This window comes from Danio aesculapii, unplaced genomic scaffold (assembly GCF_903798145.1).
Source record: "Danio aesculapii unplaced genomic scaffold, fDanAes4.1, whole genome shotgun sequence".
Classification (NCBI taxonomy): Eukaryota; Metazoa; Chordata; class Actinopteri; order Cypriniformes; family Danionidae; genus Danio; species Danio aesculapii.
This window is the reverse complement of record NW_026613689.1, coordinates 9,049-35,804: the sequence shown is the minus strand read 5'-3', so window position 1 is coordinate 35,804 and position 26,756 is coordinate 9,049. Positions and strand designations below refer to the sequence as shown.

The 26,756-nt window shown below is 35.0% G+C and overlaps 1 protein-coding gene across 2 annotated transcripts; it reads left to right on the top strand.

Moving 5' to 3' along the window:
- Nucleotides 1-666: 666 nt before the first annotated feature.
- On the top strand, nucleotides 667-25,117 carry actn2b (actinin, alpha 2b). 2 transcript variants are annotated; one of them, XM_056452576.1, is made up of 22 exons: nucleotides 667-940; nucleotides 5,835-5,949; nucleotides 6,029-6,148; nucleotides 6,268-6,354; nucleotides 7,243-7,330; nucleotides 7,463-7,541; nucleotides 11,543-11,624; nucleotides 12,438-12,523; nucleotides 13,354-13,446; nucleotides 13,529-13,759; nucleotides 14,717-14,864; nucleotides 15,001-15,151; nucleotides 17,828-17,936; nucleotides 18,022-18,162; nucleotides 18,800-18,982; nucleotides 19,065-19,199; nucleotides 19,546-19,725; nucleotides 20,101-20,247; nucleotides 21,830-21,907; nucleotides 22,138-22,203; nucleotides 23,913-24,071; nucleotides 24,178-25,117. In XM_056452576.1, exons 1-22 carry the CDS (start codon nucleotides 812-814, stop codon nucleotides 24,334-24,336), a joined length of 2,766 nt encoding a protein of 921 aa, XP_056308551.1. In that variant the 5' UTR covers nucleotides 667-811; the 3' UTR covers nucleotides 24,337-25,117. The 2 variants fall into 2 exon arrangements, with proteins under 2 accessions (XP_056308551.1, XP_056308550.1); XM_056452575.1 differs by lacking the exon at nucleotides 21,830-21,907.
- The last annotated feature ends 1,639 nt before the right edge of the window (nucleotides 25,118-26,756 follow it).

Genomic DNA, 26,756 nt, shown 5'->3' with positions numbered 1-26,756 from the left:
CCCGAGCTCATGTTTGTGGTTCAATTTCAGCCCTGTGGAAATTAGGGCTGGTGAGAAAGTTAGTTACACACCATTACAAAAGTAGTTATTTAAACTTTTGTTGAGTTACCAAATTTGAAAGCAGCAAATGTTGTCAGATTTCATCTTTCCCAAGCCTGGTTTAACCAATGCCTTTCATTAAATGTTGTAACGATAGATGCTTCTGTCAGTGACAGTTTTTACAGACCATCACTTGTCACATGACAAATGCTCTCGATGTCCACTTCCAGTCAAGCAACTGCCACTGGGATGAATGGAGAAGCTAGGGTAGTTATAAACTGGTGCCTTCTCTTATACAGAACAACAACGTTTAGAGTGGATTTGATTAATACACTCTTTGAAACAGTTTGAAATCATTGCATACATTATTATAAACTATTATCTTTTTAAGTGTTTAAAGCCTACATTGCTACTCGCATCCAACAGAGTCATTATGACATGTTTGCAGTAGTATAGCGAAATCATAATCTAAAATAATACTATGAAAAGTAACTATAATAAATTGTAAGTAAATTTTAAACGAAATAGAATCGGCTTTTCTGTATGTTGTGGGTCCCTCGGGGGGAATCACGTGACCCGTCAGTACTAATTAACAGCTGCTCCTCACTCTGGTGTCAGTGCACGCGCTCTCCCGTCTCCGGTCGAGAGAGTCTGGAAACCAGCAGGAACAGAAGAAAGAGAGACGCTCAAGAGTCCAATTACACCAAAAAACTCGCCTTCAGAAGTCTAATATTCACGAGATACCCCCTGAAAAAGAGAATAAACCGCGAAAATGATGAATCAGATCGAGCTTTCAGTCCCTTATGATAACGGATATGAAATCGACGACTACATGATGCAGGAGGATGAATGGGATCGGGATTTACTGCTGGATCCAGCATGGGAAAAGCAGCAAAGGAAGGTAAAAGAGAATTTGGTCTTCACTCAATGAAAACTTCATTTCCATTGTCTTATTTTAGTAGGCTACTTAAATATAACTTATAAACAAAATTATAAAATATTTTTTAATTATAGCCTAACTGCCTACATCGACAAGAACTAAAACTTCATGTCTGACTTAAGTAAAATGAACACTTTTTGAACTTAAAAACACTTCAGGTTACTTGTGCCATATTTGTACGGATTTAATAGTAGACCTAATCATTTATAAGAATTATTTTTTAATTAATATATAATAAATAGTTTAATAATAATAGCAATTTAATATGTGTTTTATGCATATATTTATTTAAAACGTCGAGTTCCTCGTCGGCTCTTCGCTTTGTTCCGGCTGTCGGGAGCGCGCGCTGAGGATGGATGCAGCGGGTACCGAACTAACAATAGCAGCGCGCGGCTCTGTTTCTGTTGCTGATACGCTTGGAATGCGGACTGTCAACAGATGCTTCCAGTACAGGATGACGTCCTTGGGATTAGAATGGATGCAGGGGCTAATTTTAACTCCACGACCAAAAGGCATTATAGTAGCTTAATCCGCTGTCCTTGGTGGAGAATTCTTCTGTGTATCTATATACAGTAAGCAGCACCTTTCTATTGTGCAGGAATATATTCTCAATTGAAGTGGGCAATGACATTTAATTGACAAGTCCTTAATTGGCCAGTGGCGATAGTCAGATGATCTTTGAATAATGGATTTGTTTTATTTGATTTGTTTTAATGGTCATCAGGTTTAAACAAATGTGGTATTCCTTATTTAAGTCTTTATTGTCTTCAATGTTGGTGACTCAAATGTATGCCAGTTTTGTAATTTAGACATTGAAACAATTGAACACTTATTTTTCCAATGTAATTTGGTACATTTTGGGACAAAGTATTAGTTTGGATACATTACACAATATCTGTAAGACTTCTCATTGGAGATAGTTATAAGGAATATAAAGAAAACCTTTATATTCATAAATATACATTTTTTAAAAAATCCCCAAGACTAGTGGTGTTTAAAGAAGAATTTGTGAAATATTTTAAGACACTGAGAGATGAAAAGGCAAAAAGCAAGATTTTTGCTTTATAAAAGCAAGAGGATTTTGGTTTCATGTGGTGAGAACTTCCCTTGCTTTTTTGTCATTTTATCATTTGTTTTATTTGTTAATTTCTGCTATATTTATTTGAGTATTATTAAGATTTATTATTATCATTATTAACGAGGATGGAAAGATTGTGAATGTAAATTGCTTGTTATCTCAGTTTTATGTCATTTTAAAAAGTATTGATGCCTTTCTGTTGGGTCAAGCGTTATTAAAAAGTCTTCATTGGCTTAAAGGGATAGTTCAGCCACAAATGAAAATTCCCTCGCCATTTACTCACACTCAAGTGGTTCTAAACTTTCACAGTTTCATGCATCCATTTTTTTCACAAAGCAAGAAATTCTGAAGGAAAAAAAATCAGCCATTGACTTTTAAAGTACATTGTAAAAGCCTTTGAGTTGCCTTAACTTATTGGGTTTTACAGTACTCAGTTGGTTTTAGTTCTCGTTTATTGGGTTTTACTGTACTCGGATTGCTTCGTTTACTCAAATGGATTAAGTTCACAGTACTCATTAGGATTAGTTTTTGAACTTAAATAGTTTGTTACAATCGGTTTTCTCAAAGGGTTTGAGTTGCCTTAACTTTTTGGGTCTTACAGTGTAGGATCTCAAAATAGGACTATAGAAGTCAACGGCTGTTTATTGCAACATTCTTCAGTATATCTTCCTTTGTGTTCCTAAATGATGACAGAATTAACATTTTTGGGTGAGCTATTTCATTAATATATTGATCTTGCATGCTTTATCTGAAGACTGTAATAGAGTAGAACCACATAAGTGGACTTCCATTTTTTTTTTTTTCTTTTCTTTTTTTTCTTTCTCTGTCTTTCTAATTCTGGCTTAAACCGATTCATCTGTTCTCAAGAGCAAAACCTGTTCCACTCGAGGACTCTGAGCAGAAAAAATATCTTAAGATTAGAACTTAAGATACAAGGTTCCTGAACTTTTCATTCCGCGACCCCCAAAATAACAATGTCAGTGACTCGCGACCCCCATTTTTCTCGAAAGTTGTTAGAAAAATACAAACGTTGCACACACAACTATATAGGCATATAAAACATTCAATTCAATTCCATTCAATTCACCTTTATTTGTATAGCGCTTATACAATGTAGATTGTGTCAAAGCAGCTTCACATAAAAGGTCACAGTAAATAGGAACAGTGTAGTTCAGTTTGTAGTATTTAAGTTCAGTTCAGTTGAGCTCAGTTCAGTGTGGTTTAATAATCACTACTCAGAGTCCAAATACTGAAGAGCAAATCCAACGATGCGCAGCTCTACAGATCCCGAACCATGCAAGCCAGTGGCGACAGCGGAGAGGGAAAAAAAAAAAAACTTCAGTAATGGCGGAAGTGAAGAAAAAAAACCTTGAGAGAAACCAGGCTCAGTTGGGCACGATCATTTTAATTTCTCCGCTGGCCAAACGTCTTGTGCAGAGCTGCAGTCTCAGTGGCGGAGGCTGGAAGCTGGCCTCAGCGAAGACTCGTCTGTCTCTGGAGCATCACAGGAATCAGTCTCATGTTCTCCACTCTTCCATGACCATCACAGTAGCTGCTCAGGATTCGGCCAGGTCCAGGATATGGAAACCTTGGGATCATCTCGTCGTTGGTCTTGGATCGAATCAGTGACTCTGCATAGTCTGAGGGCCTCGGGAAGAGTATCCCCAGGTGGAAATGGAGAATAAAGAAAATAATTAGCGTAGCTGATGTTCACAGTGTATATCAACAAGACGAATAACCTGTGTGGAAGCCCACTAAGTGGTGCACTAAGTGTATGCTTTACTGAACAGATAGGTCTTTAATCTAGTTTTGAATTGGGAGAATGTGTCTGAGCCTCGGACGTTATCAGGAAGGCTAAACATGAACATATTGAAATACAAAAATGCAAAAGTCTATGTATAAGAGTGCCATAAAAGTTTGTCAGAAAGTTTAACCTGGCCCTGTAAAATCAATCTGCAATCTGCTGACGCTATTGCTGTGTGGTTAATCTAAACACCCCAGGGGTCGCAATCCAATGGAAAAAAAGGCTAAAAGATAAGGTCAGATGGGTTTTTATTTGGATGTTTGTTGTTGTTTCTATATTCTGTGGGTTATGAATAAAATATGGTAATTCTAATAGTTTAATCAAATTTATTTGAGTTTTGGAAATCACTAAGCGACCCCTCGTCATTGTCCCATGACCCCCTAGGGGTCCCGACTCACACTTTGGGAACCACTGGTCTAGAACAAGTTGGGTGATGATAAAATTCCATTAGGCTTTTAACAGAACCTTGAACCATGAACCAGCAGTGCAATAAATAACGTGTTATACACCACATTCTTTCTCATATCTCTCTCTTCTCAGTGTAAGTCTACTTCATCGGGTCCCTTATCAGAAGCAGACACTGCAGCGAGAGCTAATTTTACATGCTTACCTCGCAGGAATGCACTGGAGTCCACAGTAAAGCTTTCATCTGCCCAGCAATGACTGCAGCAGGACTGAACCTGCTTTGAAGGATTAAAAAGATGCTCCATTGAGTCCAAAAGACAGCCAAAGGGTAGCGGTGGATTTGAGAGTGCAACTTAATACAGATGTGGGCAGCAGTACAGCCATGCCTCGTTCAATGAAACTCTTCTCCGCATTAAATTTAGCATTTGCCCATTATTTTAATGCAGCATCCATGATAAAAAATTAGCTTTATGTAAATGAATTTAGTTTTCAAGCATCAGAACAATAAAGGTGGAATGCAGCTTTAATTGTTTTTCATACATTAGAATAGATCCTGTTAATTATTTTAGCAAAAAGTTGACTAATAGATTTGACAAATACCACAAATAATAAAGTTTTCAAGTTTGCCCATTTGCCAACAAGATGCAGTCAATTGTTTAAAATGAAAAAACATTTGTATGATCACATTTTGTTTTATACTTAATATAATATACACATTTTTGTTGTGATTCATGCATTTACATGTGTATTTATTTTCATCTAGATGTGAATTAGTACAGGGCCTAAAACAGGCTATAAATTACTGTACTCCATACTAAGTTTGATGTATTAGTTGGTAGCAGTAGCTTGAGTGGATAAAATGTTATTCACTCTGGAATTTAGATGCTGATGTGTGGGAAGATGGTCCTGAATTTTAGCACCCAATTCCTTGTAAAGCGGTAACATACATGGAGGATATTTAGTGGACAGCAGCTCACATTTTTCAGCTTTGTAGCTTATTGCACATGTAAGTGCTGGTTATTTCTGGAGGATGAACTCAGTGGTACAACTCAAGTGCAAGAATGTGTCTGGGATTTTTGTAATGCCAGTTCCATTATGTTGTTCCTGGACTGGTCTAATTTCACATTCTGTTTTCATTTCAAAGATCCTTGATTAAATAAAGAACAGATGTTTAGGCATCATATATTCATTTTCCACATTTCTTTCATGACCACATATACGTTTTCTTCAAATTTCATTCAGAGTTAGAGGACTATCTACTAATTGTTTTTATTGGCACTGTTGTTGGTAGTTTGACCTGAAATTCTGATGCTTTCATTGTATCACAACAAACCTGTTAAGACTTAACAGTCTTAAGGACAAATCTGACCTACTGCCACACATTTAAAAGTGACTCTATTTAGACTGTACTTTTTTACAGGGATTCTTCTCACTAATGTTTGAATGCATGAATTGAGTGCATGATAAATATGCACCATGACTGTAAGGCAAAAATAATTTTGGCATGTATGGTAAGTTTCTATGTGTGGTTTGGAAGATTATATGTTAATTCTGTGTGTGTTTTCCAGACGTTCACTGCCTGGTGTAACTCTCACCTGAGAAAAGCTGGGACGCAGATCGAGAACATAGAGGAGGACTTTAGAAATGGCCTCAAACTAATGCTGCTGCTTGAAGTCATCTCAGGTAAACACACTGAACTTTCACAACTGTTATTTCCGCTATAAAACAATTCATATGTTCATGCCAAGCTGTATTTTGGCAGGTGAGAGGTTACCCAAGCCTGACAGAGGGAAGATGCGCTTTCACAAGATAGCTAATGTCAATAAAGCCCTTGATTTCATCACAAGTAAAGGTGTGAAACTGGTCTCCATTGGAGCTGAAGGTATGCTTTATTGCATTTTAATGCATAAATCTGCATTTTGTTAAGCAGAGAAATTAGCAGGTTACGTTAACGAATCCTACTTATTTAATTGAGCCATATGTTTGCTCTCATCTCTGCAGAAATTGTGGATGGTAACGTGAAAATGACTCTTGGAATGATCTGGACAATCATCCTTCGCTTCGCCATTCAGGATATCTCTGTTGAAGGTAAACTAGCCGGCAGCTAGCTCTCTGCAACTCTCACATGGTCGCCCACTGAAGCTAAGCAGGGCTGTATCCTGTCAGTACCTGGATAGGAGACCACAAGGGAAAGCTAGGTTGCTGTCGGAAGTGGTGTTAGTGAGACCAGCAGGGGCGCCCAACCTGTGGTCTGTGTGGGTCCTAATATCCCAGTATAGTGACGGGGACGTTATACTGCTCAGTGAGCGCCGTATTTTGGATGAGACATTAAACCTCTCTCTGTGGTCATTAAAAATCCCAGGATGTTCTTCGAAAAGAGTAAGGGTTTAACCCCGGCATCCTGGCCAAATTTGCCCACTGCCCTCAGTCCATCATGGCCTCCTAATCATCCCCATATCATAATTAGCTTCATCACTCTGTCTCCTCTCCACCAATCAGCTGGTGTGATGGTCTGGCTCAATATGGCTGCCATGGCGTCATCCAGGTAGATGCTGCACACTGGTGGTGGATGAGGAGATTCCCCAATGTGTAAAGTGCTTTGAGTGTCCAGAAAAGCACTATATAAATGTAAGAAATTGTTATTAATATTAAAAAAGCTGATCACATTCATGCTTAGAGGCAAAATATCTTCTCAACAAAATATTTGATTATTTATGCCACATTTCGCAAACCCACATGTTTAGATTTTGTTATATTAAATCTCAAGAAATTATGGACCGCTTTGTGTACAAAAATAGTTTTGCTACAATAAAGCTTGTAAATGCCTCTAGAATTAATTAATTAATGAGAAGATTTGACAGTAACTCTCTTACTGTATTTAGTTTACAAATTAAAAGGTGTAAAAATAGATTTAGCCAGAACCTAATTTTTCAATTAGCGGGTATGATTCTGTACGATTCACCAATCACCTTTCAGAAACTTCGGCCAAAGAAGGACTTCTGCTCTGGTGTCAGAGGAAGACTGCCCCATACAGAAACGTCAATGTTCAAAACTTCCATGTCAGGTGAGGCTCTGTTTAGGGATGATATGTTTTGATATGAGTATATGTTTTGTGCTATTAGAGAAATAAGAAATAGGCTATTTTATAGTTTTATGCTGATTCCAACTTGACCCTGATTGTCTCTCTCTGATAAAGCTGGAAGGATGGATTGGCGCTGTGCGCTCTCATCCACAGGCACAGGCCTGACCTCATTGACTACGCCAAGCTCAACAAGGTCACAAGTGTGTCCTCAAATTAACCTTTTGGGCCCTTTAGTCTAACAGTATTAAAATAACACGTCTGACACAATATCCTGATGTTCTTGTCACTGATAGCACTGCACCAGTGTGTGTTTAACATGTGACGTGTCAAAATATTCCTTCATCAGACTTATCACGTCAACACACTCCCACCCTTAGTAATCTAAGGACCTTCTCTAAACATGAATCCTTGACTTTTTTTTTTTTTGAACTACATTTTATTTTCTGCATGCACATCATCTTTTTTGTGTGGCTTTAATAGCTGGAAGAATGGACTGGCCTTCTGTGCCCTTATTCATAGACACAGACCACAACTGGTTGACTATCAGAACTTGAAGGTAGCATATGTGTTTATGATATTATATATACGCTGGTGTTTTTCATAAGAAAATTAGTTTAATAGATTACAGTCTTCAGTCCTGCCAAACCGCAATCTTCCTCCTGAGTTTAGTTCCAAACGAGGAGATCCGAAGTACCTGAAGAAAATCCGTATTCCTATTACAAGAATAGTTCAATCAAAAATGTTTAATGTAACTGACATGTACAGTAGACCCTCCATGGTGTATATGCTTTTCTTCTTTTAGACAAACAATATCAGAGTTATATTACATATCTCGATTGTACCCATGCTCTTGGACCGATACATTTAGATGTTTTTGAAGCTCCTAAATTTGCAAACATCCATCATTAACGTAGTTCATATGAATGCATTGGATTAATGAATTCCTTCTGGAGTGAAAGTGACGGGGCTTTGTAAATTATACATAATTAAACTTTATATTTATGTGACTGCTTCTCACTGTTTATGGCAACTGCTGAATTCATACAGTGCTCAAATTGAGTACACCCCATTTTGAAAATGAATAGTTTTTTATAGATTTCTCAGTGAATATGGGTAAGATATTTTGGTGTAGTTGAAAAAAACAAATTCATTAAATTTATTGAACATCTTTTAAAATCGAAAGATAATACAATTAAATTCTTGTGAAATATTGGGAAAAAAATTACAAACTTGCAATACAGTTTTAGTTTCGCTTGAACTTTGCTTTTATTAAATTATTTTATTTAACATTTTTCCCTAATATATACATTTGTTTGTACTAATTTTGGACCATTATCATAAGTTATTTATTGTGTTTGAAATTAAAAAAGACACCTAGGAAGACTGTTTGAATGTGCTGTGCAGGGTAAGAATGTCAAGTTGTTAGCTTAGCAATATGCAATAATATAACCATATTAGAATGAACAAAGAGTTAAAGTAGCAGTGAAAAGCGCTTTCTATGTGATTGCTTAAATGTACTGCTGTCTATAACGTGCATGTCTGATCACTGATTTACTATTGTTATGATGGTTGAGTTGGTGATTTTATTATCTGGTTTAGGTGGGGTTTATGAATGAGCCAATCTCTGCTTGGATGTCGTACACTAAAAATATCCGTAAATTAGCAGTTTTCTTTATTTTGTAATTCATGTTATTATTTTATAGCTTATTTATGTTTTTGAATTGCGTTATGGGACCATGATCCTTCTTCCAACAGCTTTAACCTTGAGCAGTACAAAAAGTGACTTTAATGAACGTTTTTAACTCTTTAAAATGATATATTGTCTGGGTTGGTGTTGTGTATATTACGGTACAAAAACTGAATAACCTGCCAGTACATTTTCTGTTATTTTACAGACTTATTTCTTTACATATTATTTCAAACTACTAAAATGTCAATAAATGCCATTTTTATTGAATTGTGTAGTTAATTTTAACATCAAAAGTCGAAAGAGCAGAAGTCCCATAATGCAATTCACAATCATAAATATAAAACATTTGTGAATCAAAATATACGGAAGCTTATATTTTGTTACTTATAATATTTTTTACAGTGTAGGGGCCGGATTGAAGACTCTTTATGTATGTTTCGTTGTTGGTAGCTGTTAATGTGTCTTGTTAGATGATATTTTTAGCTGTAATTTGCATTTAGCTTCTGTTAGCTTGGTCTACTGATCCATTCAACCCTTTAGTTATGCCAGTCATAAGGCAATCAAAAAAAAGCTGGTCCATAACACTTTTCTCAAAGGACCATTTGGATTTAGGATAATCCCAATCTAGAATTGAACTTTGGAAAAGTGATCCACTTACCAGGAGCACCGGAGCTGTTTCTAAAAGATGCTTTTTAAAAAGTCAAATTAGAAATAGCTGTGGCTGAGAACCATTCAAAGGATATTTTTAACCAATTCCAAAAGCGTGCTTGGTTTATGTTGATGAGAGCAAACATTTTGTCAGCCATGTTTCAAGTCTGTGTGAATGAGTGGATGAGAACTATGCTTTTAATTAGTTTGCTGGATCATACCATTGAAGATTTAAGGATTTATTTAGGTAGTCCGGGTCAGCCGGTTCAATGGTTCGTGACTAAAAGACCCCTCACACAGACATGCCTATCCCTTTCAGCTGTCACTGATGGCTCCAGGTGAGCTTGAATGGGGTAATCCAGCATTTAGCATGGGCCCGTGGTGCCAGTTTTGACAAATGCATCAGGAGGGTCTAGAACCTTTTGAATCCCCTGCAGCTGCTGATGTCCAGTAATGGGGCTTTTTATTGACATGGAGAACAAAAACTTGATCCCAGACCATGGTGGTATACAGTTGAAGTCAAAATTATTAAACCTCATGAACTATTAGCCTCAACTGTCCCCCAACCCCCCCCCCCCAATTTCTGTTTAACAGAGAGATTTTTTTTTTCAGCACATTTCTAAACATAATAGTTTTAATAACTCATTTCTAATTTTAGCTTTGCCATGATGACAGTAAATAATATTTCACTAGATATTAAGACTAGTAAGACTCTAGACAGCTCAAAGTGACATTTAAAGGCTTAACTAGGTTAATTAGGTTAACGAGGCAGGTTAGGGTAATTGTATACCCTAAGTTATTGTAAAATGATGGTTCTGTAGACTGTCAAAAAAATATATATAGCTTAAAGGGGCTAATAATTTTGACTTTTAAAATGGTTTTTAAAAACTGCTTTTATTTAAAACAAATAAATAAGAATTTCTTCAGAAGAAAAAATATTACCAGACAAACTGTGAAAATTTCCTTGCTCTGTTAATCATCATTTGGGAAATATTTAAAAAAGGAAAAAAATATTCAACAGGGGTTTTAATAATTCTGATTACAACTGTACACATTCACAAATAAATGCTACCATAAACATGCATGCACATTTTAAATACAGAATAAAGGAAATTGATGGTAAAAATATGACCCATTCTTTTTGCACTATACTCTTAATGTATAATAATGAATACATGTTTTAGAAAGAAGTTTTACATGCCCACCAAAGCTCATATTCTCACGAGAACATCCCATAAAATGCATTAAAACTGTAACATGGTAAAATGTTATTGCTTAATTTTCAAATCATTTTATTATACCATTGAATGTCATTTATCCGTGTGATGGCAAAGATACTACAGAATATAATTTATTTTAAATATATTTCATTACATTTTACTGGCACTATTGAAAAGTTAAATTGGAAAGAATCCTTGCTAAAACAAAGTATAATTTCAAAGTAAAAAAATAAATCTATATAAAATCTCACAGTCGCCAAACTTTTAAAAACTTTTGTGTGTGTATATATATATATATATATATATATATATATATATATATATATATATATATATATATATATATATATATATATATATATATATATATATATATATATATATATATATATTATATATATATAGGGCAACTCCTTTTCAGATAACATTTAGCTAATCTGAAAATATTCTTATTTTTTTTCCTAATCATTTAAAATGTGAGTTTTCACTCTAGCTTCACCTGAGTACTGACACTCCCCTATGCATGAAAAATAGATAATTTATGATGATAATTTACGTAAAATGTTTATGTGATGCCTTATCTCTAATTCTTTTTGCTGACAGTGTCCTTTCCTCTTGTTTCCTGTCTTTCTGTAGGATGATCCAATGGGTAATTTGAATCTGGCATTTGACATTGCTGAAAAACATCTGGACATCCCCAAAATGCTGGATGCAGAGGGTAAACAAGAAGCATAGAATATGAACTCTGAAATACAGCCACTTATTGTACAGCAAGGAACAAATATGAAATATATTCTGATTAATGCCTACTGTATATGCTAATTGTGACGAACAAAACTTTTGGCAAGAAACCTTGAGAAGAACGAAGTTCAAGTAGCAAAAATACAATACTTAAAAACGGCAAATTCTGTAGATTTCAAGCAAGTAAAAAGATGTCATTTTTAACTGTAAAATAGTACAAAACATGAGTCCCACTTTATTTTGATAGTCCGCTTGTTACATTGCATCTACATTTCAACTAATTCTTATTAGATTATAAGTAGACTGTTAGGTTGGGGTTAGGGTTATGGTTAGTGTAAATTGACATGTACTTGCAAAGTTTCTTATAGTCTGAATGTGTGTATCAACAGATACTAAGCAGACAGTCTACTAATACTCAAGTGGACCATCAAAATAAAGTGTTACCAATATGACCTTTGCTTCCCAGTCCTAGTTAGCAGCCACAGGCCAGATGAGAGGACAGTCATCACATATATCTCCAGTTACTATCACTTCTTTGCTGAGGCTCAGAAGGTACAGCTCATCCCTGAGCTTGTTGTAGAAATGTTAGAAATATAGTATGGTATAGTAGTCCTATATATAGTAGTCCTATATTATGTATGCTAAATGTATAGCTTTTTCAATCCTGCGCGTACTAGCAGAGGAACATTGAGTCTTGAGTTTGCTTGTAGTATTTGCATTATCTTCCTTCACACCTTATTGTTGCCTTCACTTAATGTAGTTGTCCCCTCACTCCTCTCCTTCCCATCAGACATCCTGAGCACCCCTAAACCTGATGAGAGGGCTATAATGACATACGTGTCCTGCTTCTACCATGCATTTGCTGGAGCTGAGCAGGTATTAAGTTTTGCGTGACTTAGATTGAGTGAATCTTTCACCCCAATGAAAACATATACAACATACAAGTTACTATTTGGCTTTCACAAATGTCATATATTCAACATGTATTTCTAAATATTGCAAATATCTACTTTCATATTTTTTTAACCATTGGAATTGTCATTTTTTTCATTTTCTTTTCGGCTTAGTCCCTTTATTAATCTGAGGTCACCAAAGCGGAATGAACCGCCAACTTATCCAGCATATGTTTTACACAGCGAATGCGCTTCCAGCTACAACCCATCACTGGGAAACATCCATACACACTCATACACTACGGACAATTTAGCTTACCCAATTCCCCTATAGCGCATGTCTTTGGACTGTGGGGGAAACCGGAGCACCCGGAGGAAACCCACGCAAACACTGGGAGAATATGCAAACTCCACACAGAAATGACAACTGACTCAGCCGAGGCTTGAACCAGCGACTTTCTTGCTGTGAGGAGATTGTGCTACCCACTGCGCCATCGTGATGGCCACCATTGGAATTGCAAATATGTTAAAATATATTAGCAATAATGTTATACATGTTAATATACGGCCATCTTATTTATATTTTATAAATATAGATTTTAACATATTTACATGTTTTATATTACAATGGTTAAAATAAAATACATAAGTAAAATACATAATTTTTTTATAATTTTTCGAAAGACATTTTGCATTTATGACATGTGAAATCCAAATATGAACTTGTATGTGACGTATGTAATTTGCATATATTGCCATATATTAAGTTTGTATGTGGGCAACAATCTCCCCTTCTGTTATTTTCTGGCTCAGGCTGAAACTGCTGCTAACAGGATCTGTAAGGTGCTTGGAGTGAATCAGGAAAATGAGAAGTTGATGGAGGATTATGAAAGGCTGGCTAGTGAGGTGAGGAGACCCATTGTAGTTAAATACATATCAGATACACACATGCCCCCCCCCTTCTCCTAAATGTTCCTCTAATCTCAAGCTGTTGGAGTGGATCAGACGTACCATTCCCTGGCTGGAGAATCGTGCATCAGAAAAGACCATGGTTGAGATGCAGAGGAAGCTGGAAGATTTTCGTGATTACCGCAGGATGCACAAACCTCCCAAAGTGCAGGAGAAATGTCAACTGGAGATCAGCTTCAACACGCTGCAGACGAAACTACGCATCAGCAACCGGCCTGCATTTATGCCCTCTGAGGGCAAGATGGTGTCGGTGAGGGTTCGACCACAATACACGATACACAAATATAGTGTTGTATGTTTACTTGTATACCAAATTGGACACCCAGTGATTTTCGTTTTGTTCCTCTTTCTTCCTCTTCGTTCCTCTTCGTTTGTTTTGTTTCGTTTCATTCGTTCCAATCATTCCGTTCATTTTTTGTTTGTTCGTTCTGTTCTGTTTGTTCCGTTCCACTTGGTTTGTTCCATTTGTTTTGTTCCGGTTCGTCCATCCGTACATCCATTCATTCTAGTACATATTGATGAATTTGTTCTAGGGCGGCACAATATACCGCTTTAGTATCAATATATCAATTTGTGCATCCACAATAGTCACATCGCAGGATCTGCAATGTTGAATTAGGATTATTGTTAACAAGGTCATTAAAGATTTTTACAATGCTATTTTACATCTGATTATTTAATTTCTGTACCCCAAACAGAGCTATTTAAGTCATCTGGTAAAATTGTATACATATTTTAATATATAAATATCAGAAAAACAAAACATTACAATGTCGTTGCAATATGTATTTGTTTTTCTTTATTTGAAAAGTTAAAAATGTAAACTTTTCAAATAAAGAAAAACAAATACATATTGCAACGACATTGTAATGTTTTGTTTTTCTGATATTTATATATTGAAATATGTATACAATTTCAATTTATATATTGAAATTGAAAGATATTGCTTATATATTTTAAACTGGAATTCTATATTATATTTTATTTAAAGTTTATTTAGTTTATTCTGTATTTTACTTTATTTATCAAACTAATTATTCATATATCATGAATTATATATCATTTTTACATGAGTAAAATTACAAACCTATCATTTTAATGACATTAATTTTAAGGCCCTTTTTATATGTATAAACATAAAACAGTGAGCTCAATTATTTTTCACAATTTCCCAGTGATTGTTTTTGGTGTGTGTTTGTCTGAGCAGGACATAGCGAGTGCGTGGCAGGGTCTGGAACAGGCAGAGAAGGGCTATGAGGAATGGCTGCTGACTGAGATCAGGAGGCTGGAAAGAGTGGAGCATCTAGCTGAGAAGTTCAGACAGAAAGCTACAAACCATGAGTCCTGGGCTACAGGTCAGTTCTTTACAAGAGTGTGTCTTTAATAACTTCTTTTCATCCTGCACTTGTGTAAAATGTTCTGTACACCTCTCTGGATGGGTAAATGTCCACTAAGTGGTGCTTGATATGTTTTATGTATGTTTTGTAATAGGTAAGGAGGAGATGCTGACCCGGAAGGACTACGAGTCAGCTTCTCTAATGGAAGTGCGAGCTCTGCTGCGGAAACACGAGGCATTTGAGAGTGACCTTTCTGCACACCAGGACAGAGTTGAGCAGATTGCTGCTATTGCTCAGGAGCTTAAGTATGACATTTACACATTTGTCCTCTTCAAAAATACTTCCCCTTCTTTCCAAATTTCATTTGCATTAGCTGTTCATCTTAATGTTCAATTTTCTACATAAACCCTTATTCATAAGTGGTTTAAGTCTTTTACTATCTGATAGAAAATTTTCAGTTAAATTAGCTTACTTCTCATGCTCATTTGCTGATCTCACTTGTGGCGTCCCTCAAGGCTCAGTATATGCTCCCTCATTTTTTAATTATATATGCTTCCGCTAGGGGCCATTCTAAGAAGTCATGGGGTGTCTTTCCATTTCTATGCTGATGACACCCAAATTTTCTTGCCTATTAAGAGGACCCTCTTGCTCTTAGTACCTTACTAAGGTGCTTAGATGAGATTTAAAATCTGGCTATCCCACAATTTTTTTTACATTAAATGATGATAAAACAGAGATGATTGACTTCAGCCCTATTGATAACGTTTAGGCCACATGCCTAGATCTTGGGTGCTTATCTGCCTCGTCAGCAATCTGGGTGTCATCCTTGATGAGTCATTGAAACTAGACAAACAGATCAGTTCAGTTGTTGGCTGCAGTTTTTATCAACTCCATTTGCTGTCTAAAGTCAAGCATTTCTTAAATCCCACCACACTAGAGGTGGATGTCCACGCTTTTATTACGTCACGGTTAGAATACTGCAGTGCACTTTACTGTGGCATTTCAAAATCTCAAATTTCTCGCCTTCAGTTGGTCCAAAATGCTGCGGCAAGATTTATCTGTTATAGCAGAAAATATAACCACATTACCTCTCTTTTAAGGGGCCTCCATTGGCTGCCTGTCCAATTCAGAATTGATTTTAAAAAGTAAACTTTCATTTATTTATATATATATATCTCTACATATCCCTTCATAATCTAGCCCCAACCTATCTCTCAGAGCTGTTGTGTTTTTACACTCCTGTGAGCTCTCTTAGATCAAGTGATTAAAGTCCCTCAGTCCAGACTGAAACGTAGAGGGGACAGAGCTTTTTCTGAGGCGGGTCCTCTGTTATGGAACCCCTTGCCCCTTGAAATTAGAATGGCTCCATCACTATCTATTTTTAAATCCCTCCTTAAAATGTACCTTTTTAACGTGGCTTTTTTATATTATTTTAATAGTCCTTTCTACTGCTACATTGTTACATTGAAATTTTTTTTTAAATAAATAAAAAACTAAATGTCGTTTCTCTTGGCTTATTTCAATGTTTTTATGTTCTGGCTTTTTATTTTACTTTGTCTTATGTACAGCACTTTGGTCAGTCTTGTGGCTGTTTTTAAATGTGCTCTATTAATAAATGAACTTGAATTTGCTACCATTAAAATGTATGTGATCAGCATGAAATGATTACATTCATTCAGCAAAGATGTGTATCTAAAGGCATTTTATAGTTTATAGTTCCATTTTGACTAAATGCTGTAGTTTTTTACTTTTTGATATTGACCAAAAATGTTATGATTACGAGTTTCACAAAAACAATTCTCTTTAAATTTGTGCCACATGATTTTGAATAATTACTATATTATTAACTTTACTGTATTATTTGTGCATTAAATAGAGCTATGTTAGCTATAAGCGGCTTACAAAAATCTTACCACAAACTTTTGAATGGTAATGTAGGCTTACTGTGTCCTTGTAAGTAACCTGTCACGTTCACTTTCTCATCACCTTAGGGTCTGTACAGCTTCATATCTCTCACTATGCTTATCCATAACTTGACAAACACACACACACACACACACACGCACACCACACTTACAGCATACTTTGACGTTTGAATCACTGGATTTCTATTTTAGCATTCATTATCTCCCTGCAGGCATGGTGTGTGTGTGTGTGTGTGTGTGTGTGTGTGTGTGTGTGTGTGTGTGTGTGTGTGTGTGTGTGTGTGTGTGTGTGTGTGTGCGCGTGCACGCACATGGTTTTTTGTAAGTGACTGACAGCTTTTGACCTTTTTGTTGTCTCAGTAAGTACAGTGTGATATTACTGATAAACTATGAAGCATACTTGAGATGATCAGCATGCTAAGGTTTATTTGAATACAAAAGGCAAACAGAAATATAAACATTTATTTGGACTATACATAAAAACTGCTTTAATGTGTGTCTAAACAAAAACCTTGACAATTACTCTCTCTTAGGCCATCCAAGATAAAGATGACGTTTTTCTTAAATAGAACATTAAAGGAGCTTTTTAGCTGAACTCAATATTCCTTGGTGATTCATAAAGTTAGTTTTACTAAAAGCCGCCTTCTACCTTTTGAAATAAAGTTGCAGACATCTCCAATAGCTTGTGGGTATGTAATAAAACCTTAAATTTTTTAAGTGTAAGCATCTAAAGATGCAAATAACAAAGCTGCAGTGTGTTCTTATTATAAACTGATGCTATGGATGGTAATATCCTAATCCTAAAATGTATTATTTTATTTATAAACAAGGCTTTAGATGCACAGTTTTGAAGTCTTAAAAATTAAACAGCCTTTTTTTTATACTGAACGTTGACTAACATCATCAAATAGGGAAAGAAAACATGTAGAAAATAAATGCATTAATCAAAAGTTTGACTGCTACATCTATGAATCACTAGAGGGAGACAGACTCAACATCAAATGCAAGATTGTGGTCTAACATTTCTTTCTCTGACTGTTTTGTTTTTTCCTAAAGTGAGCTGGATTATCAAGATGTTGCATCAGTGAATCAAAGGTGTCAAAGTATTTGTGACCTCTGGGACCATCTGGGCACGCTCACCCAGAAACGCAGAGAGGCTTTGGAGGTATGTTGCAATAAATATGATGAAGTATTAAAAAGGGATAGTTCACCCAAAAATGGTGAAGAATGAAAAGTCTTAATATGTGCAGAGGACAGAGAAACTTTTGGAGACGGTGGATCAGTTGTTTCTGGAATACGCAAAGAGATCTGCACCCTTTAATAACTGGATGGAGGGAGCCATGGAAGACTTGCAGGACATGTTCATAGTGCACACAATTGAGGAAGTCCAGGTACACACAGCTACATGTGTGCACTTCAATAAAACAACTAAGTGGTCATGAACTTATATTTTTCATTTATTTTGTACTGATCTTTGTGGTCTAGTTTGATGTTCTTATGCAGATGTGGAGTTTAGCTACACCCTTACCTAATAAAACGGTTCATTCCATGACCTGTTTTTTTGACAGATTGGCTTCAGTATAACCCATTTAGACTAACAATTCATCTCTTACTCTGTGTAGAATGTCAAAGTAGCTTAAAATGGATGAAGTTCTAGTAAATTAAAACTGCTTCAGTTCCGTCATCACAGTTGATTTTCAGTTTAGTTCAGTGTAATGTAAATGTCACTGCTGATATATAAGGACAACTCCACTAACAAGATAGTTTTCAGTTCAGAAACTTACAGGACTTTTTTTTTTATAGAAGTACAGAGATATGGTATACATACGAATTTTGATTTCATAAGTGTTTTGTAGTCATATGAGCATACAGTTGGACTTCAATATTCAAAAGTTTGGGGTTAGTAAATAATGTAACTTGTAAATGTAACTTATTCCTATATTTATTTGATGCAAATAAATAACTACAGTAAAATAAGTAACAACAGTAATGATATGAAATAATATAGACTTTATCTGTTGTTTGTAGACTCTGATATCTGCTCATGAGCAGTTTAAGGCTACCCTTCCTGAGGCAGATGCAGAAAGGCAGGCGATCCTTGGCATTCAGCAGGAAGTCCTGAAGATCTTCCAGAGTTACGGCATTCGTGGAGATCTCACAAACCCCTACAGCACAATAACTCCAGAAGAGATTGCCGTCAAATGGGACAAGGTCAAACACACCACTCAGAAATAGATCCCGTTCCTTTATTGCAGAAAACGTTTAGAATATTTAAAATTGTTGAAATATTTAGGTGAAGAAGCTGGTGCCCCAGCGTGACAGTGCATTGCAGGAGGAGTTAGCGAGACAGCATGCTAACGAAAGACTCAGACGCCAGTTTGCTGCCCAAGCCAACCTCATCGGACCCTGGATACAGACCAGGATGGAGGTGTGTGTGTGTGCGTGTGTGTGCGTGTGTGCGTGTGTGTGCGTGTGTGCGTGTGTGCGTGTGTGTGTGTGTGTGTGTGTGTGTGTTTGGGGCTTCATTATCACCTGTACTCCAAAAAAATATTTTTTCTGATTGTTTAAACTACTTATTTAAAATGAGCTGAATCAACACAATTCTTGATTTTATGAATTCATAACAACTTAATTGTTTTATGTTCAATCCACTTAAACTATAAAAGCAATCAAGTTAACTTAATTTGTTTTAGGACAACATGAAAGAATTTTTTACTGTGTGTACCATTGCGATGTATGCAAATGACATAAATATTCATCTGTCTATCTGAAAGGAAATTGGTCATTGTTCCATGGCGATAGGGGGGACTCTGGAGGATCAGATGATCCAACTGAAGCAGTATGAGCATGTGATCGTCAGCTACAAATCCAACATAGACCGATTGGAGGGAGATCACCAACTCATTCAGGAGTCACTTATCTTTGACAACAAACATACTAACTACACTATGGAGGTAGACATATTAAACATTCATCTTTAACCATAAACCAAATTTCTTAACGTACTGTACTACTATACATTAAAGATTGTGGTCAATACACGATGCTTTGAGTCCGAACAAATGAATAAAATTTAAAAATGAATGAATTAAAAACATTGCAGACACCAATTGTTTTTGACTGATAGTGTAAAGTTTCTCAGTACTGGGTTGCGGCTGGAAGGCATCCACTGCGTAAAACAAATGCTGGAATAGTTGGCGGTTCATTCCGCTGTGGCGACCCCTGATAAATAAGGGACTAAGCCAAAGGAAAATGAATGAATGATAGTGTACATAGACATCTATTTGTGATTTAAAAATTTTGGTTTGACACATTTCTTTCTTCCGCAGCATGTTCGGGTTGGCTGGGAGCTCCTATTGACTACGATTGCTCGCACGATTAATGAAATCGAGACTCAAATTTTGACCCGTGATGCAAAAGGAATCAGCCAGGAGCAGATGCATGAGTTCCGGTCCTCTTTCAACCATTTTGATCGGGTGCTGTATTCAGCCTCTGCATAGTACTCTACAACTCGCATCTTGTTGTATGAAATCTATACTAACTGTTATTAAATCAAATAAACTAAACGAACCTAACCACTTTTCTATTTTCACTGAGCATTGTACACTGGAAAAAACTTTCATTCATACAATTAAGAAAAAATAGGGTAATGCTTTACATCTTAATTTCATCACTTGATCCAATGGAAAATAAACCATTTGCCTTTATTTTCTATATTTTCTATCTCCATGAGAAAAATTTCATATAACCTGGTACAAAGCATATTTGTTTTGGTGAAGAAAGTCAAATAATTTAAACTTTCTTTTTGTTCTAAACAAGATATAGCTTAAATCAAAACAACAATTCCCATAAAATGTTTATTCATCCAATTAAACAAATTTAGGGTAATGGTTTCACATGTAAATTTGATGACTTGAGCAATATTTACAATTGCAATTAGAATGATTAAAATTATGGAAACGTATTAATTTTTTAAAATATTTCTCAAATTATATTTAACAGAGCAAGGAAATTTTCACAGTATGTCTGATAATAATTTTTCTTCTGGATAGTCTTATTTGTTTTATTTCAGCTTAAATAAAAGCAGTTTTTAAAACCTATTTTAAGGTCAAAATTATTTTCTATAAAATCCCCTTTAAGCTATATATTTTTTTCGATAGTCTACAGAACAAACCATCATTATACAATAACTTGCCTAATTACCCTAACCTGCTTAGTTAACCTAATTAATCTAGTTAAGCCTTTAAATGTCACTTTGAGCTGTATAGAAATGTCTTGAAAAATATCTAGTAAAATATTATTTTAACATATAGTAACAATAAAATAAATCAGTTATTAGAACTTAGAACTAGTTATTAAAACTATATTATGTTTATAAATGTGCTGAAAAAAAAAAATCTTCTCTCCATTAAACATAAATTGGGGAAAAACTAAATGGGGCTAATAATTCAGGGGGTTTAATATTTCTGATTGCTATATATATATATATATATATATATATATATATATATATATATATATATATATATATATATATATATATATATATATATATATATATATATATATATATATATATATATATATATATATATATATATATATATATATATACACACACACACACACGCATATTAGGTCAAAATAAACCTTTAATAGGTAAATAATTCTTTTTTTTTTTTTTTTTTTTTTTTTTTTTGTACGCAATATAATTTTTGCCCAGCCGTAAATAAAATGTTCTAAATATTTTTTTAAACTGTTATCGATACCACATTAGCAGTTTGTCTGATATTTATGAAATTGGTACTACTGTAATATTATGAGAGGTACTCCTCTCATAAGAATATATTTGGATATTTTGAAATAAAGACTTCATTCTAATAGTCCTCATGCAGTTAATGGTGTTTTTTTTTTTTTTTTTTTTCCTCAGTGACATGCTTGATAATGCCAGATTATACATTGTTATAAAATGTGTATACATATTGCACATTCGTGCAATCACTATTTTAAATTATTGTTCTGTGCATGTTTTTGTGTGTTGTGGGTACCTGCTCTCAGGGGGAGAGGGGTAAACTCAGGCCTGATGAGTTTAAAGCATGTCAGATCAGTCTTGGGCATTTGGAAAATGACAAACAAGTACTAACCACCAGCATGTCCACTAAACTGTGACCATAAAAACATAGTTCTTTTTGTAGAATGATGAATATGCAGTCCCTGTGTAGCAGAAAATAGTTCTGATGTCCTTCTCTTGTGTTTTGTTTTTCTGTCTGTGTTCGTGTGTGTGTGTGTGTGTTTCTGTGTTAGGTGCTGTCTCCTCTACTATTATTCCTAATCTCGTCCTCTGCCCTTTAACATTTCCCATGCAGAAGAAGAATGGGGGCATGGATTCTGATGACTTCAGGGCCTGTCTGATCTCGATGGGTTATGATCTGGTAGGGCTTTTAATAAGGCTTTAATAAGATTAAAAGCTAAAAATCATTTTTGTCTTGTTTTCAGTAAAATATTGAATAAATGAAGAGTTCAGATGCAAAAACCTCTAAGCATTTTTGACTCCTTTGTATAGGTTCAGTAATTTCACTCTAATGGCAAACATCATATTGTTTTTATGGCCTTTCAATTAAACATAAGCACAGGAGAAAAATGCTCATTTTAGGAAAAAAAAAATTCTGGTTTTTGCATCTGAACTCTTCATGTCATCTTTATAATTCAATCTTCTTTTGCTTAAATTGAACTTTTTCTGCCATTGACCTTTGTTAAGATAAAATCTAATACAATTTTGTGGGATTCATGCTTAAATCAAAAAGAAAACTATTTTGCTAGTGAAAAACTTAATTTAAATATCTAAAAAAATATTGTAATTAATAATATTTTCTCTGAGCACAAAAATCTCATTATTTTGCACAGTTATGTTTGTCAGAAACATTGTGTTCCAAGATGAAAAGGGGTTATCAAATAATGGAAGTGTTTTTGTTTTTCCTCTGTTTTGTTAAATTTAGATCTTTTTCTAAACAGCTAAACAATGACAGTCATTATTATTATTATTTTTTTTACCACGATTTACCAAAGACCCACTATAATGTCAATTATTATATGTTCAGTTGGGTAAATACACTAACATCTTCAGTTTTTGACCAATTGAATATTTTTTTTTTGATCCAACAGATCAAATGTATTGTGTTCAAGGACAGCACATACACTTAATACACTTCACTGAACATGTACACATACAGTAGATATCACCCATAGATATTTACAGTAGATGTCGCCTGCCCAACGCCATTGTTGTCTATTGAAAGGAATGCGTGAACAGAGCCGCCATTTTAGTACAGGGTAGCACTCCTTTGAAATGAATTTGGGACCAAGGTGCACTGGAGGACTGGCCATCCAGAGCCAGAGATATATACATATATCTATGATCGGTATGCAAATAGTATGCAAATATTTTCGTAAATTACGAAAATGATAATTTTACATCACTTTTCTACATCGCTGGATAAGTGACCACATGGGCATTACTGCCAAAGGGCACGTGTTTGTGTGCATGGAAATGTATTCTCCTCCCTCCCCTGTTAAATTTGATTTAATCTGTGTCCTGAAACACACACCCTCTCCTGCTTCTAACGAAGGGAGCAATTCGTTTGTGAATAAATCTCCGTTATGAACAACAATGAACAGCATCTTCACATTGGCTTTAATATTGACTAGTGCGGCTGAATAACGTTTGTCCTGGGAGCACTGTACAAATGTGGCAGCACTATTGACTCATGCTCAGGGTTAGTGTATATATCTATGGATATCACCTATATACTGTATAACTGTAGGCTAACTACTGTATGTTTATATATAATAACTTAAACTATTAAAAGCTATTAGTTACTTGTTAATTAGTTACTTATTGTATCTAATAAAGTTCTGGTAACTAATAATAATCTCTTCAGAATTTGATTGTAGTGCAATGTAATGATGTAAAGCTGCTTTGGAACAATAATTATTGTGAAAAGCGCTACATAATTAAACATGAATTGAATAGACAGATCATGAAGGATGTGGAATAATGTTTTATGTATATCTCTATTCACAGTTTCATAAATAAAAGTATTTAGTTTCTCTTAATGTACAGTATGCTTGTGTGTGTTTTTAGGGAGAGGTGGAGTTTGCTCGGATCATGATGCTGGTTGATCCAAACGCTTCAGGCAATGTGTCGTTCCAGTCCTTCATTGATTTCATGACTAGAGAGACAGCAGACACAGACACAGCTGAACAGGTCATCGCTTCCTTCAAGATCCTTGCTGCAGACAAGGTGTGTGCTACACTGTTTACATAATCCCTCAGAGTTTCTCTTCAGAATCGGCTTTTGTGCGTGAAAAACTCCTAAAAAATCTTTTGTGTGTGTGTGTTTTGTACAGCCGTATATTCTGTCAGATGAGCTGAGGCGAGAGCTTCCTCCAGACCAGGCCGAGTACTGCATCAGTCGAATGCCCCCATACTGTGGCCCCGGGGCCCTGCCTGGAGCCCTGGACTACACCGCCTTCTCCACTGCCCTCTATGGAGAGAGTGACCTTTAACCCTGTCAACACGTCTGACCTTTATAATCCCATCCCACTTGTTAACCAAGTAATCTTTTAACCCTTTACATAGCACCAAGAAATGAAAACATGCAAAACAAAGAGAAAAAAGGCCAACTGTTAATCTGTTGATGTATTATTAAGGACGGCAGATTTGAAATGTTTAACGTCTCTTTATTCTGAAGGGAAATAAGAATGCAATAAAAATAAGTGACGAAGTATTTATCTTCAACAACGTATAAAATGGTGTGAATTTTAGAATCACATTAGGACTTGTCACTCTTGAAGTGGTTAAACCCTGGTCTTGCTTAAATCTGGTTAAACTGAGTCCTGGATTGTCACATTTCCCACTGTTTATAATTAACCCAGGGTTATTGCTAAATTTGCTTTTGACAATGTAGAAACTAAATCCAGGGTTAAGTTTGGAGAATTGTGGGGTTAGTGATTGGATGAATACTTCACATGGCCTGTTAACATAAAGTCCAATCTAGTGGACTTTAAAGCAAATTCACTTGCTCTATTTCTACTGTTATTAAGGTTTCCTGAATAGACTTGTTGGATTGTAATGTGAAAGACATTTTCCCTCTGAAAATGCTGATGTTTAAACAGTTGAGCGAAAAAATATTACTCCTAGTGTGAAATTTCTATTCTTTTTCAAATATTTGCAAGTGATGTCTAATGGAGCAAGGGAATGTTCATATTTTTTCTTCTGGAGAAAGTGTAATTTCTTTTAGTTTGCCTCAGATAAAAGTGGGATTAAAGTATATGTGTATATGTGTGTGTGTATATATGTGTGTGTGTATATATATATATATATATATATATATATATATATATATATATATATATATATATATATATATATATATATATATATATATATATATATATATATATATATATATATATATATTTATATTTAATTATTTATTTCTAATAACTGATTTATTTTATATCAGTAAATAATATTTGACTAGATATTTTTCAAGACACTTCTATACAGCCTAAAGTGACATTTAAAGGCTTAACTAGGTCAATTAGGTTAACTAGGCAGGTTAGGGTAATTAGGCAAGTTATTGTATAATGATGGTTTGTTCTGTAGACTATCGAAAAAAAACATAGCTTTAAAGGGCTAATAATTTTGACCTTAAAATTGTGTTTAAAAAATTTATAACCGCTTTTATTCTAGCTGAAATAAAACAAATTAGACTTTCTCTTGAAGAAAAAATATCAGACATACTGTGAAAATTTCCTTGCTCTGTGAAACATCAGTAACTAATAAAAAAGTATGTACTGTCATCGTGGCAAAGACAAAAGAATTTAGTTAATGAAACCATAATGCTTAAATTGTTTTGAAAAAATCTTCTCTGTTAAACAAACAGCAGTTGGGAAATATTTGAAAAAGAATTACAATTTTAAAGCAGCGCTATTATGTTGACATCATTGACAATGAGACACGTGATTCTAAGGTTACTTTACTGAAATTAAATACAGATTATTATGTGGTATTTTATGCATTTATTGATCTTTTCCAGTTCAATTTTTCCCAGAACAAAATCTGTTTTGTGTGTGAATGTTAAGCCTACAGTTTTGCACTTTTGAATTATCACCAAATTGAGAAAGCTTTCTCATTATTCCTTTGTTAATAAGGCTACTTGCTACTTCCGCAGCATGACTATCATCTAAAATCCTTCACCAATAGTGCCTGATTTACATATACAGTAATGGTTTGTAAAAAAAAAACAGAAAAGGTTTTCTTTCATTCTCAATTGATAGTTACAGGTTTTATATATTGCAATTGCATGTAGATTAATTTGATGACCGTAAAAGTGAAGTAAAAAGTACAAAAAGGATTAAGAATAGCAACATAAATGGCAATATAAATAGCAACACCAGATATTATGATAAAATACTAAACTTAGAGCTACAGAAAGTAGGTGAACTGTTTGGAATGATATATTCTGCACAACACAATGGTTTTCTTGTGTCAGCCGAGACAGCATATAAACATTCACAATGAAGAGAGGAAAATTCCGTCAGTCCTTGGGGTGCCCAAGCTCTGTCCTGGAGGGCCGGTGTCCTGCAAAGTTTAGTTCCCATCCTAATCAGACACACCTGGCCTAGCTAATCAAGCTCTTACTAGGCTTTCTAGAAACAAGGTGTGTTGAGGCAAGTTTGAGCTAAAATCTGCAGGACACCGGTAAAGTTGAGGTAAAGTTGGTTTTATATTTGCACATTCGTTCAGTGACAACTTGTTCACTATATGCTTTACCATGGTACTTTAAATATTGAAATCATTGGTAGGTATGAGTTGAACAACATTAGCACTATTGAATTGCCTGTGAGCAATGTTATTGAAGTAAAGTTGGTTTTATATCCACACAGACTTTTTCTTTAATATTATGTTTTAAGAAAAGTAT